This window comes from Vanessa cardui, chromosome 4, assembly GCF_905220365.1.
Source record: "Vanessa cardui chromosome 4, ilVanCard2.1, whole genome shotgun sequence".
Classification (NCBI taxonomy): domain Eukaryota; kingdom Metazoa; phylum Arthropoda; class Insecta; order Lepidoptera; family Nymphalidae; genus Vanessa; species Vanessa cardui.
In genome coordinates this window covers 5613551-5628257 of record NC_061126.1, presented here as the reverse complement: position 1 = coordinate 5628257, position 14707 = coordinate 5613551, and the positions used below count along the sequence as shown (strand labels likewise).

The following is a 14707-nucleotide window of genomic DNA, read 5'->3' as shown; positions in this document are numbered from 1 at the left end:
ATCTCAGATAAATGAGATACAAACACAAGAATCCTCTGTTGAGTGTTTCATAGAATTAATTGATGTTAATAAATCTCGTACTCTACGAAATAAAATACCTATAATAATTACATTCTCATTAGCACCAAAAGAACACGCATGTTTTGGATTAAATTGTTACATATATATCTATTAACTACCAATGACGCGTGATCGAAAACAGATCTGTCGTAAAGGCAGGCTTCCTTTCCTATCTGTGAGACATTAAAAGACTTTTAAAAAAAATACAATTAATAATTTAAAAAGACTGCTGACGTTACCCTTCATGAAATACCGTTTTTAACCTACCTCTAGTCTTCGTTATCACCAAGTATCTATCACCCTAAGTAACTCGATATTAGTTTGAAAATCGAATATCTAATTCTAATGACCGTGATTGGCTCCCTTAGGAGGCAATCATGATTTTTTGAAATTTCGAACACGTGTTCAGCTTTTAGGACCCCTTTGCAATGTGACGCTGGACTGTCATTAGGCAATTTATTATTGTAGAAGAAATATAATTGGCGCAATTTAACACCGTTTTGCTGCAACAATCATACTCAATACAAAGTATGTCATTAAATTCTATTGAAAATTTGAACTTTAAATTAATCTTTTGTCTCTTTAAAGTTAAGTATTAACGCAAACCCAAAATGAATATGCTTAGACATTACAAATTCGATTCGATTCGGAAGGATATTCTTTTATTTATTAATATCCAACTTCACCGTTCGATGTGTTGCTTTTTCAAGTAAAGTAATACCAATAAAAACATTGATATACATATTCTATTCATTCGAGGCATTGGATAAATGTTATTCACGTACAATAATAATATGTTTTTTGAATGCGGAATGGAAATGAATTACTCGGTGATACGAATTAGTAAAATTATAAAATAACTAGCAGTGAACCGTTAAAATCACTAAATGCAAAGTAAAATAAATATTTAAATTGTTAAAATACTATTTGAAATAAATTGATTTGTGACTAAAAACTCAATTCGCCATGTTTAAAAATAACATTGCTATTATGTGTTATTTAATGTTATTTAATTAAATTAGTAAATCAAATAAAATTGCTGAGCAAAGGTATCTTTACATCGAGCTAAAACATTCACAATTTGGATGTATATCTTCAAACTTGTTTCGACACAAACAAGTTTCTTTACGACGTTTTTTTATTGACAAACTCAAAATGAATTGTGGTCACTTGAAAATATCAATGGTTCTCACTTCAGTATCGTATAATCAGCGAATTCATTAAATTTATTTCTTTTTCACAATATCATCTCCTAAGGCACGTCACATAATTGCTTAGATAAACATATATACACTTATTTAAAAAAAATCGTTTCTAAAAACTACCCCATGCACTTAGTATAACGTGCATAAATTTAAGGTACCATTTAAGTGAGTTTAAATGAGTTAGAGTTCAAGGAATGTCACGGTTAATGAAATAGCACTTAAATTTTTACGATGCAAAAAACGCGTATCGTCTCGCATCCCACATGTGTTCAAAATTAGCCGTTTTGCTTCAACGGATGGACGGATTAGGCTAATATGAATTTCGTGAGTTACAATGTTTGTCTTGTAAGGCGCTTCTCTAATGTAAGGACAAATTGTTGACACAGTGTCATCTTTCATAGGGCCATGCGTCTGTACCTGCGAGAAATGGGGGCAGCCCTATGACAAACAGTTGGACAGTTATCGTTTTTGCTGCCCGTAAACAGGTCCTTCGGAATTTGAACTTTATTACATAGCCATAGGGACTTTAAAGTTTGCACTTTGATATTTACAGACTAAAAGTTTCTATCTTATTTGGGGTTGTAGCCATTTCTTTGTACGAGTTTACGGAAACGCGTCGGCGACAGTTGTGACGTTTCTTTTTCTTCGTAGTTTGTTTGCTCAGCGTTCTAACGCGTGGACATTTGAAAAAATAAAGATACTGATAGCGTAGTTTTTGTTACTATCGACACCTTTGTTGTATTTAGCAAAACGTGGACAATTTATATGTAGTAATTGAAGTCGGTCCCTAATATTGTAATGTAATAATAAATCTGTAAATATCCAACTGGTGGGTAAAATAATATAAAAGTCTTCATTAGACTTTGAAGCTAATTTGATTACGTTTTTGCATTCGGATTAGACTGTGAATTTCATTGAAATCACATATTCCTCATCATGTTTTCCTTTATCGCTGGGCACGAGATAATGGTACATCAATCCCCAAATAATAAAGACAATGACATATTAGACATACATTTGACATCAAGATGGAATTGTTACTGTAAACAAATAAAATAACATGTGCGTTAAAAGGCTTCCTCATTGGGTAAGAACTATATCTTCCAGCTCAAGTTATGGCAGAGGAAATGGTCTACTAACAGTATAGGTGTTCAAGTTGTACAAGATGTACATATGTATGTATACATCAATACTTATAATACATACCGATAATAATAGATACTTAAGACATATTTCTAAAGATAATAATAGACAATATAAATACTTTTATATACGTTCATTTGAACTGTCAATTATTATTAAGCATATTTAATACAGATTAACTAAAAGGATAATACAAAAAAAACTATAATGGCATCTTTAAACAAGCATCTGTTTTATCTCAGCTTCTGAGCTGTCTTCATTAATATCGGCAGATAAAAAGGTATAGTTTGCAAGTTCAAAGCTATCTGATCGTTTAAGTGCTTAAAAAACGTGAAAAAAACACATTTAGCGATGAACCGTTACGATAAGAATCCTTGTTAGCAGTGATATCTACGTTTAAAAAAGGTACCGACAGTTGGTCTTAGAAATTTTAAATGTGTAATTTGCATCCACTATATAATATACCTTTTGTTGGGACTTCCGCCAATATTCATTTAAAAAGGTAGGTTCCTATTTTAAATCGCTTTTCGATACGCGATACTTTATTATAATAGGGGTCAAAATGTGTCAATATTCATAAAAGTCACTTTTGTTACAAGTCAGATCGAAGATAGGATCCATTTTTCAAATCTCATTGAACACAATGCGTGCCCATTGTGAAGTACCCCAACTATCGAATCTCTTTATTTTTGTTTTTTCACCGTATTTCACGCAGCATCCATCACGCATTCGATACAAAAGATAGGCGTCGTTTAACATTAGCTTAACTTCTTTACGCTTTGATAGCCGCCTGTGGCGTGGTCTTTTTTACACATAGATCACAAAGCCATAGACTAAAATAATACCTTCATGGCGACACGACTAACTGGGGTAATAGAATATATATTGGAGCGATATTTTTTACTCTGTTCCGAGCTCGGCTGATTGTAAAATATATGCAACAGACAGATGCGTCACTAAATCTCTGCATGTGTATTTTGTTAACCTAATGATTTTAGTAAATAAGTTACGCTTTCCTTTGATAATTATTAGTCCCGAGGGTGTTATTACCCCCACTGTTTATTTGTAAGACATGGCTAATGTTACTTTTTTGTATGTGTGAGTATTTATACGTATTACTTTTTTAAAGTATGTGCTAGTTTCATGTAGCCATAGGAATATTGTCCACGTTGCAATTGCTTTGTATTTATTTGTTAAAAGTAGGTTATTGCGAATGCAGCATTACGTCATTGTGGACGCCTCGTGTCTAATCATATAGTATAAAAAAATTATGCGAACATCGATAATATTTTAAAATATGAAAAAAATATACTTATTCGATACCCAGTTATTGTCGTAAATTTTTATTTAAGATATATAAAAATATAATAATAAAAAAACATGAAAAGATATCGATAGTGAAAAAATATTCGAACACTAATAAGGAACAATTTAATGTTAACGAATTTCTTAAATGACCCCTCGTTTGAAACTACACAAATATCGTGCATATTTTTCCCAACGACACTTCGCTAAGTGGTGTTACAAATCTTAGATGGTACGGTGTGACACTAAGTTTGGAATAGAGCAGGGAATGCGACCCCATGGGAGGGAGGCTATTAGCGCTGGTTGAACTTTGACTTCACCATGAATTCTTTATATGAAACGTATAGAATGAGTTTGCGATGGAGGCACAGACGTTTTCATTGTGAATTGTTTGTTTATTTTTCAAAAACAATAGACTTTGTTTTACATACATACATTTTTCTGAATAATTGTTAGTTGATATTTAATTAAATGTTGTTAGCATTGAAATGACATAGTTTTAATGGATGGACATTAACCAATTACCCACTCATCAGATATTCTACCTCTAAACAACAGTACGCAGTATTGTTGTGTTCCGGTATGAAGAGTGAGTGAGCCAGTACTACAGGCAAAAGGGACATATCATCTTAGTTCCCAAGGTTGGTGGTGCATTGACGATGTAAGGAATATATAATATTTCTTACAGTGTCATTGTCTGTGGATGTTGGTGACCACTTACCATCAGGTGGCTCATATTCTAGCTCGCCAACCTATTCCATAAAAAAAGTGACGACTAAATTTTAAAGTTAAATTGAAAGAATAATAAAAGTACAAGTATATTCAAAAAATATGTTTTAAATACCTAGTAAATTAGTTTAAATATTTTTTTTTAAATTTTATTGCTTTATTTACGTATACATTTTTAAAATTAGCGTTTGACGTTAAATTGTTTTTAATTATAATGTTTTGTTACGTTGTATTGGTTTTATTAAAATTCCTTATACTCTTATAGGGAAGACATAAATGTATTTAAGATTTTTGTTTCAGAATTTAATTAAGGTTGTTTGAAATATAAATGAAACTTCTTTGTAAGTTACATTAGCAACAATTTCAAGGTCAAGGCAACGTTTATTTGCGCAGATTACTAAACGAAAAGTTTCTAGAATAATATTTAATAAAAAATACGAATATTTCAAGCACACCTTAATAAGTTATTATCGACACAATACTTTGAAATTTAAAATTGGAATATACTTTTGTTTCTTACGATACAAACAGTAATAGACTTTTATCGAGGAAACCGAAGAAAACATTGGAAAAATACTAACCAAGACAGAAAAGTCCCAGGAGAGAGGTCACCACAGCCAGAGTATCCATGCTGGCTCACTGCCACATATTAAATTGTTCCTGATATCTCGTGATCATGTTTTATTCTTATCTAGCATCTGAAACAAAGATAAAATTCGTTAATTTTATAAAAACATATCTATTTATTTTATTATATCATATCCAACTTTCAGTTGTCATATTTATCGGTTTTATGAATTTCGAAATATAATTTATTCATAGGAACTAGATTGTCATATTTATATCTACATATGTTATTAGTGTAACAATTATGATCAGTAAATATTGTTCGTTAAAAAACCATCAGTTCTCACGAGCAGTTTAAACATATTTATCATCACATGTAAAATGTTTTAATTGCGAAAACGTATTCACAGGATTTTATTACAGAAGCAAACTTCGCCTCAGGAAGGATGAATTGACTCTGCGGAGACGGAAACTTGTAACAAATTTCCTATACTAGTCGTGCTTATACAATGTGTGTCACTGTTTCAACCAAAACAATGTTATTGTAAAAAAGAATAACGTAACTGAGCCTATTGGGTTAAGGCTTCCTATCCGTTATAGGAGAAGGCTTGGTGGATATTCCAGCCCACTCTTTCAGTGCTAGTGGTTATATATGTGGTGGAAAATATTTTTTTTTTTTTAATTTTTTAAAATTTATTGACTAAAAACGTTTTTTGTTACAAACGATTAGATATAGTCGATTTGAGCACATAAAATTTAAACTGTAATTTTCGATTAGGCTTCGCATATTCTAATCACTATTCTATCTCATCTAGAATATGATTTTAAATTATGATGGCTATTTTTATTATTAAAGTTATTAAATCTACGAAATATCGAGCTCCACCGAACAAAAATAAAAAACATGGTAAATATCCCGAAATCATATCTAATCTAGTATTTAAATACATATTTATAATTTAATATAAATATAATCAACATTATCAAATCACCAAACCATTGGACCCTCAGAATCAAATTAAACAAACAGAGAGCTGATGAGTGCGGACACTTCGAGTCGGCTATAGTGTAAACAACTTTATAATATTTATTTGGAATATTAAGGAGACTGTAAACATCTGTCACGTCGTGATTTGAAACTCTTAAAACCTCGTGGAAACCATTACCGACATTACTTCACATGTCTTGGTTGGTTTATTTAAATCGAATGTTTTAAAATACGTTACATCATAATCGTTTGTAATTTAGAGTGAGAAAGAACTTATTTATTGACGAAAAGAAAAAAGACAAACAAATAACGAGATAATAAATCTAATATAAAGAGCAAGATCGTCATTCTACAAATTATAATATATAATGTTGTGTATACTTTTCATTCATAGGAAGATAATATTTGATCCATAGAGTTCGTAAAAAAGACAACCTCAAAACAAAAGAGAAAAAATAGGTACAGTTGAGTTGAAACACGTTTAGGTACAGTTATTTTGACAATAAGTTTTATCATAGAACAAACCTAACCTTGCAATTTATAGAAAAAAAAATATAAAAAATATTGAAATTAAATTGGTCATGGGCGTATATAAAACTTCCGACACAGCTATATTTGATTCCCTACTCAATCGTGCTCGAGGTATTCTGCCAATCAAGTCGTATCCATGACGAGTGCCTACCTTCGCGGAAATCTTTATACTATAATGCTACACGGTATAAGACCCCGGCTCAAATTATCTAACTCCATTCATGCAAAGATAAGAACCATCGCATACCTGTTATACAATATAAAAATAAATAAATTCATAAAAATGTCAGAGTTATAATACACTATATAAATAATTATAAGCTTATCAAAACAATATCGTTTTTGTTAATTAATGTCAATAATGTTATGGCCAAATGTTAAAAGATTATATACAGTAAACGTAATACAGCTGAGCAAGGAGGTCTGCTTCTCTTTATTATTTAATTATTGGTTTAAGCAATTGAATACAATCGTATCTGAATTACATCAGACGTATAAACGATTTTTTTCTCCGTCAAAAAAAATCAGTGATGCTTGATGAATTTGAACCCGCAATCTTCAGTGTTCTAACTACTGGACTGTCTTACAAAACTAGTGAGAAATTAAATATATTAGATGTTCATTTATTTTAAAAGTAATTGAATTCGTTCCTCAAAGATTCGAACTATTACAATTTCAAATTCAACGGCATAGCCGTCTAAATGTAACACGGAGTTACATTTGCATTTATATAAACGTACATATTCTACATATGTACATATTGCATCTTGTCATAACCAGATTTATGTTATGAATCTGCTAATTAAATTATTAACGGTGACATAACATATTGTGGAGACAGTAAGTGGTGGTGATTAATTTCTTACTTTAATACAATACAATATATAATTATTTACATGTATATAAATTGACCTATTTAAACATTTAAAATTAATTGCTAAAATATATAGTAAAATTGTATTCGTAAGCATTATCCTTATTTGATCAGGAAGCCTGCACAGGAAATAGTTTGTATGAATTTACTTAAATTCTAAATAGTTAATAAAATATACTAACTAAAATTAATGAGTGTATTTTCCTATTGAAAATGACGATTTTCTTTTTAGTTTTGTAGATAGTATAACAACTAAATTTGAAAACCACATCATTATATGTTTCTTTTATGGTCGATTTATAATTCTATTGTTCTGTTTTAAACGTCCTCGCAAAGTTTGATTTACTTACTTTAAACTAATATTATAAAGGCGGAAGTAACTCTATCTATCTGCTACTGATACTCTTTCAAACTACTGAATCCAATTTTGATGAAATATCATATGAGCTTAAATTTCAAGGAACGCATAAGCAAACTATTTATACCTAATCGACCTATCCTTTAAATGTGTTTATAAAAACAAGTTCATTTGTATTTTTTTCTCTGTTACAATATTTAAAAAAAAAAAACTCGTCATTATGGTCGACTATGATTTGGTCATCGATGGTATTGCTTACGATTGACAATAACTACAAATGAAAATTGACATTTCCTCACACTCTCAATAAAAATCAATATTTATCCGAAATAAGTATTGAATACATATTGACGTCCCATGCAGCAAAATTGTTAATGAAATGTTATCACGTTCACAGAAATATCAACTCTACTGCACACACAAAAGATAACAAAATAGATTGATGGGATAAATAAGTTAATCTTGAGAGATCTGCGGGTAATATCATCAGTAACCCTTATATGAATTTATTAGTTAATACGGTTCCACGAATGTATGACCCTGATTTAACTTTCGACTGGTTTAAATTACTCAACTACATTTGATACAAACTTCCGTCATTGTCGAGTTAGCTGGGGGCGATATACACGAACAGCTGGAATTGTCATATACTCTCAGGTACGTACGTTGTTTGATGTCCATCTCACGTCTGGCGCAGTGCACAGACCAACACTAAAATCTTATATTTGCTAAACAATTCTTGCATAATATATTCGTTACTTGTACATAAATACGTGTAATTAAAATAAATGACGAATTATTTTTGATTTCTAAATTTAATGATAACTTCGTTTTATGTTATTGGTCACTTCTAACGTGACGTCACGGAAAGGTCGGGTGAAGTGAAATTCCAAGTTTTCCTGGGTCACGGTTAAAATTAAATCAAGAATGCCGGTCGGGCAAGAAATATTCGGTCATTCCTTATTATTATTAATAAAAAATAAATTTCATCAATTTAATTTTACGACTTATTTACATCTTACTTAATACGATTTAATCGATTCCCTTATATAGATAATTATGTTACTATAATTTTTAATTTATTTATGTGATAACTGCCATTTTAAAAACCTCACAAAAATCCGTTTCTGATAAATATGCTACATAAAACATGCCTATGTTTTTTTTATAACATGTAAATATTTATTTTTCTCAACATTTTATAGGGCTGTGATAAAAATATCTCTGTAATAAGACGCTGCAGAAGCCGTCCGAGATAAGATGGTTGGGATACACGTTATAAATATAGAGAGATTATGCGACCGTCAATAAATTCGCCTTATGATAACGGATGTATTCGAATTTTATGACAACAATATTTCAGTGGAAAGTTTTAGTAACAAAATCGATACATATTCGAATCGGTTGTGATGTCGAAATAGTTCAACTAAATTTGTGCTCATTTTCGATTTTAATCAACAGTAATGCGCTGAACGTGTTAATCCACCGGATAATGTGTTGAAATGGAACTTCATTAGTCTCATTCGAATCGGAAATCGAATCGAAATTAGATACAGTATTGAAATTTAGATTGTCAATAACTGTTTTATTAAGTTTTACTGATACACACTAATACTAATTCATTGATGTCATATCAATTTATTTTTTCTTTAAATTTTGATTAAGATGTAAAATTACCGTGTAATTCAAAGGGTGTTATACTCTGTCTGAGATGCATTATATTAAAAATAAACGTGCATACTAAATTTATAGTTCGTAACACTGGTTTCTCTATTTTAAAGGTTCTCACGAAGCACATATGCACTCAGAAATAAACGGTTAACCAAAACAAACGTAGCCAAGGTTAAGTTTATAATTTATTGCCACTTGAACGATGACGGGACGCCAGTTAACCGAAAAAATGTATCGCTCAATCCAATAAACAAAGAGCTCTTTAGTCGAGAGTCCAACGCGGACAAAAATCACGTAGACTTTTAAATACCAACCTACTGCTATATAGGTGGCACTAAAACAAAACAAAAACTTATCAAATTTATATAATACTCTCTTGAACATAATTGTATTAGTTCTTTGACCTTTTACAAGGATTCGAAATATGTTTATTTAAGCATTGCCCGTTCTTTTATTGCTTGTAACAATATTGAAACGTTGGCCACTACAATAACATCATTAGTAAAGCGAGTACTCTCGAAAACATAATGCAACTGTTGACATTTTACTTCGAGGCGTGGTGCAGAGATAACTTTAGCAAATGCACTGCGCTCTGGACTTCATCATGTTTATTTTTCACATACTGGCTAGCTGCGTCAACATAGTTTATTAACTTTCGAGATCGTGTACAGAGCTGGTTAATATTACTTTAATGTACATCACATTAAATATATTTGTACAAGCGGACTACACAAACGTCCTAGTCTGAATTGTATCATTTTGGAAGTGCCATATTTACTAATACTTACTTAAGAAATTGACACGAGATTTTCTCAAATCCATCATGTCGACACATCAAGTCTTTAACAGCCTTAAAAGTAAATAGAGAGATCTCACCAAACCTTAACACGACGAGATCACACGCGGTGATTTTTATACCCGAGTGCTATTGTAAAAATAAATGAAAACATGCCTTTTGAATAATGTTTGTTTTGACGACGGCTACCATATTTATGGTAGTCGAGAACTAAGTGTCGACGTATATTAGACCCACACAAAGAACGAATGAGTCGGGGTCTTGTAAAATACGATAAGCGTTCCATTTTTTGAATTGATTAATTGTAGGTTGTAACACTAAGATATGAGCTCGTATGATCTAATTTTAAAAACGAACTCGAATGCTTAATTGTGGGCGTGAGAGCTATTTTTTTAATCGCAACTCTCATTTATCATAGCGTTGATTTGTACGTTAACGATCTTGTTGATAGTCAATTGGAATGGGTGTCGATTTGGGCTGTCGTACACGTTGTTTGACGAGAGGATTAAGTTCGTTTGCGCAGTTTTTTGTTCGAACGCGTCGGTGCGTGTATCGTCAAAAATTGCACAAGTTTTTTTCAAAGTTCCCGACAAAGCATAGCTCGTATCTCAATGGTATATTTTTGTTCGTGCGGTCTCAACTGACAGTTCGCGTGATGTATTGGGCCCCGGTAGAGGATTATTTTTACCCATTTCACGAAGTTTGCATGCATCTATTGTGTACGCCGGAAGCGGCATCACAAAGCAGCTACGAAATTATTGTCGGGGGTGAATTTTAGCCGCTCATAAATGATTGGGGATTTGAAATACAATACCAACTTTGAGCGAAATTATAAGCCTATGCGTTGTTTTACGCGGAATAATTGATAATAATTGAAATCTTTACTAATAGTCATGAGAGTTAATGCATTAATTTTATCCGTATCGTTTAAGTTTTCTTGACAGAAGTACCTATCGTGGAATGCAACTGAAAGGAGTTAAACGATTCACTGATAGAAGGTCTTAATGTCTTCTGCTTCTGAGTTGGTGGGCACATGTGTTCGAATTTATTCGCATGATCTTTTCATAAAGTACTAGATAAATTATTAACGAAAATGTGTCTATGTCCTTAGGTATATGAAAATTTTGTAGTGCTTACTCGAGTCTTAAATTATTCACGAGAACACCCAAGTGTAACTTATTAATATATTATATTTATCCACCTTTAAACATGAAAGTACAAAACCTAAACGAAAAATTCTCGATATAAATAAATACGTCGAAGCTAACTAGTATCAAACTTTTAAAATGTCATGCATAGAAATATAATAAAAAAATATTTGTGACAGTAACTTTGAAGTTTGAAATAGAAATGTCACAGCGAGGAGCAGAGGAAAAGTGTAGTTTATGATACCGCGATGAGTTCGGATCGATGTGCATTTTCGTAACACTGATAAAATTTTATATAACTTTCAAAGAAAACTTATATAAATTTGTTTAATGCTGACAGTTTTATGTTAACTGTCATGTATGATATTTATATTAATTCAGCTACGAGCTTTCGTGAAATTTTGAATTTAAACGTTGTTCAAAGATTTACAGGGGCAAAGTAAACACAATGAATATAAACATTATAATGTTATAGGAGATGGTGAGTATTTACCATCAGGCCTATCATCCCACCTGCTTACCCACATAAGTAAATACTTATGTACTTTTAGGGAAATATTACTGACTGTCTCATCAAGATATCTGCGAAATAGAGGTTCAACTGACGTTAGTAGTCACTCCTTTTGCGATAAAACGATTCTTGAAAATTTAAACTTAACCCATCAAAGCAACAGTGAATACTTTATTTTTAAAAGTAACATATACATCGCTGTCTTAAGTTATATAGCTTTACTTTAAGAATCAGCAAATAACACTACATTACACAAATAAGGCTCATAGGATATATAATCGCATAAACGACATAAGCGCCTAACTCAATAGTCACGTGACGTTGTTTTAAGCCTGACAGCTTATATTATCGTACTAACATGTTCTACGAGTCGAATGCAGTTAAGTGGCATGATAGGAAAATTAGTTATGTCTAGAAGAAAAACCTATATAGACCCAATCGCTATCGACAGACTAACTATGTAAATGTTTAATAGAATTTATTTTGCTTAGCTTGTAAAATCAAATCGTTTGTAAAAAATACATTAAGAGAAAACGAAAAAATTTGTAGGTGATAAAAAAGCGTGGAGTTAATACCTGTTTACTTCCAAGCAGGATATCTTAATTTAAATAATAGTATTTAACTAACACGACTTTGTATTTTTTAAATGTTAAAAAAGAGTAACTACTGAGTTTCTTGCCTTTTTTCTCGATAGAATCTACTTTCCGAACCTTTGGTAGCTTCACTTACTTGTAATCGTCATTAACGATTCAAAAGTGCTTGTAAAAGCCTACTTGAATAAAGTTTATTTTGATTAATTGATTGATTGATTAGAATCTTTTTATTTTTAAAACGTTACGTATATAATGCTGCACTAAAACTGAACTTGAAATTTTCGGCCAAATCCCAAAAAGTAATTTTATTTAAAACGATTTCTACAAAATAAAATAATTCTGCCTAAAATCCACCAAACTAACGAAAATTCGTAATGTACTGTTATTAGAATAATACTTAAGTCTCGTTCTATTATTAAAATAAATATATCGTTGCGATATTTCAACTAAATAACAACGGTGTAAGTTGTTGTTACTTTAAAATACTTGGAGTTCAGTAAATATTTATTTTTACGACACTCGACATCCGTAAATAAAGCTATAGCGAAACGTTTGAAAGTTAAACCTGTATAGTTTAGGACCGATTTGGATTTTTACACGATTTCTCTTTACCATTAAACAAATAAATCTTTACAGAACTATGAAATAAATAACCTCAAACGCTTCAACGTTGATTGTGCCATATTTTTTTTCATAATTGTTGTGTTGAATTGAAGCCGTTTTAAATAATTCGGAAACTTTTACAGTATTCTTTTAAGATGCAGAAAATTTCGTGCAGTTCCAAGAACTGGACAGCTGTTCGCTTGAATCTCAACCCGTAAATAAAACTCCGTATAATTCGACCCAAAGCCTGCAGGCAGTGTCAAATTTTCCGCGTCATTTAAATGTTTCCTTACTTTTAAATTGTTCCAAAACAAAAGTTCACTCGAACGGGTAGATAACTATAATATTAAGTTATTATCTCCAGCTTTAATGAAACTGTTCTTTTTTGTTCTCGGGTTTTCCTGTTCTATACGCCATTGCTTCGAGTTATAACGTCTACCTGAAACTACGCTTTGCTGAGAACTCCTCGACAAAATGAAACTGGAAAAATAAGTAGATAATTTATCAATATATAGTACGTCGAAGTGGATTATAATGATTTTGTATCGAAATATAGAAATATAATTGTCGTTGTTATGAAGTACGTTCACTGACCAAACAGCTGACCAAAATTTAAGGGTAAATGTGACTATTTTTGTCAATTTTTTTTTGCATACATTTTTCTCTTTGACCATAAGATACTCTTCTATTATATTTCAATGAATTACGACGTGATGAAAACATACTTAGTAGAGATGAGCAATGTGCATATTTTAAATTTTGTTGAAAAATAACGTATTCTCAGAAGGTAGATTCCAAACCGTATTTTCATTTTTAAAGCAAATGTAATCCCAGGTGTGACATGTTATATGAGTAAAGTACTTAGGTACAAAAATATTTTATAAAAGTAACTAAAGTATGATATATAAAAGAAGCATTGAAATAGCTGTAAGTTGCGACGTTGGGCGACTAGAACATACCTTTAGCGAATAGCGCTCGGTATAATTAGAACAAATATTCAAAAAACGACTATACGAATGGCTATTTCCCAAGATTCCGGCCGTGTCAATTTTACTCATAAATTATGTTATTTATTTTTTCTTATCCCCATTTCAAATTATATTTATGTCAAATGTCATAAAGGTTGGATTATTGGCTTAGTCGTGAGGAGCCAATAAAGTTACTTTTGCATTTATAAAATTATTAAAATGTATTACTAGTGGCTCGCCCGCCAAACTTTGCGTTTATTCACAAGATTTTTTTAGGTATTTGTCACCAAAAAAGAAATGAGTGATTTTGATTTTATTTCCTTTTACTGTAGACTAATGAAACCTTTTTTAAATGATTGTTTTGTCAATGTTGATGTCAAATACAATAGTTCTTTATAGACAGCCAGTAACTTATTCTATTCTCTGAAATTAATTCTTTTTTTATGAGCAATCCCATAATCATTGGGATAAAAATCGGTCTACGCTAATAATATATAAGATATTACTTGTGTAATTTTAACATATATTTTTTGTTAAACAATCAATCACTTAATTCATCCATTAAACAAATTACAAATGACTTATCGCAAGTAAAATTGTCTTTTAAAGTGATATTATTTCATTTCATTATCCAAAAAAATCCTCGAGTATCTCTGA

At 31.1% G+C, this 14707-nt stretch overlaps 1 protein-coding gene across 2 annotated transcripts in view; it reads right to left on the bottom strand.

Moving 5' to 3' along the window:
• LOC124544464 (roundabout homolog 2-like) overlaps positions 1 to 14707 on the bottom strand; it is a 60187-nt gene that overhangs the window by 11680 nt on the left and 33800 nt on the right. For both annotated transcript variants that reach the window (XM_047123030.1, XM_047123029.1), the window contains exon 2: positions 5024 to 5140. In XM_047123030.1, the coding sequence (XP_046978986.1) occupies positions 5024 to 5072 (49 nt within the window). In that variant the 5' untranslated portion in view covers positions 5073 to 5140. The remainder of the gene's footprint in view (positions 1 to 5023; positions 5141 to 14707) is intronic.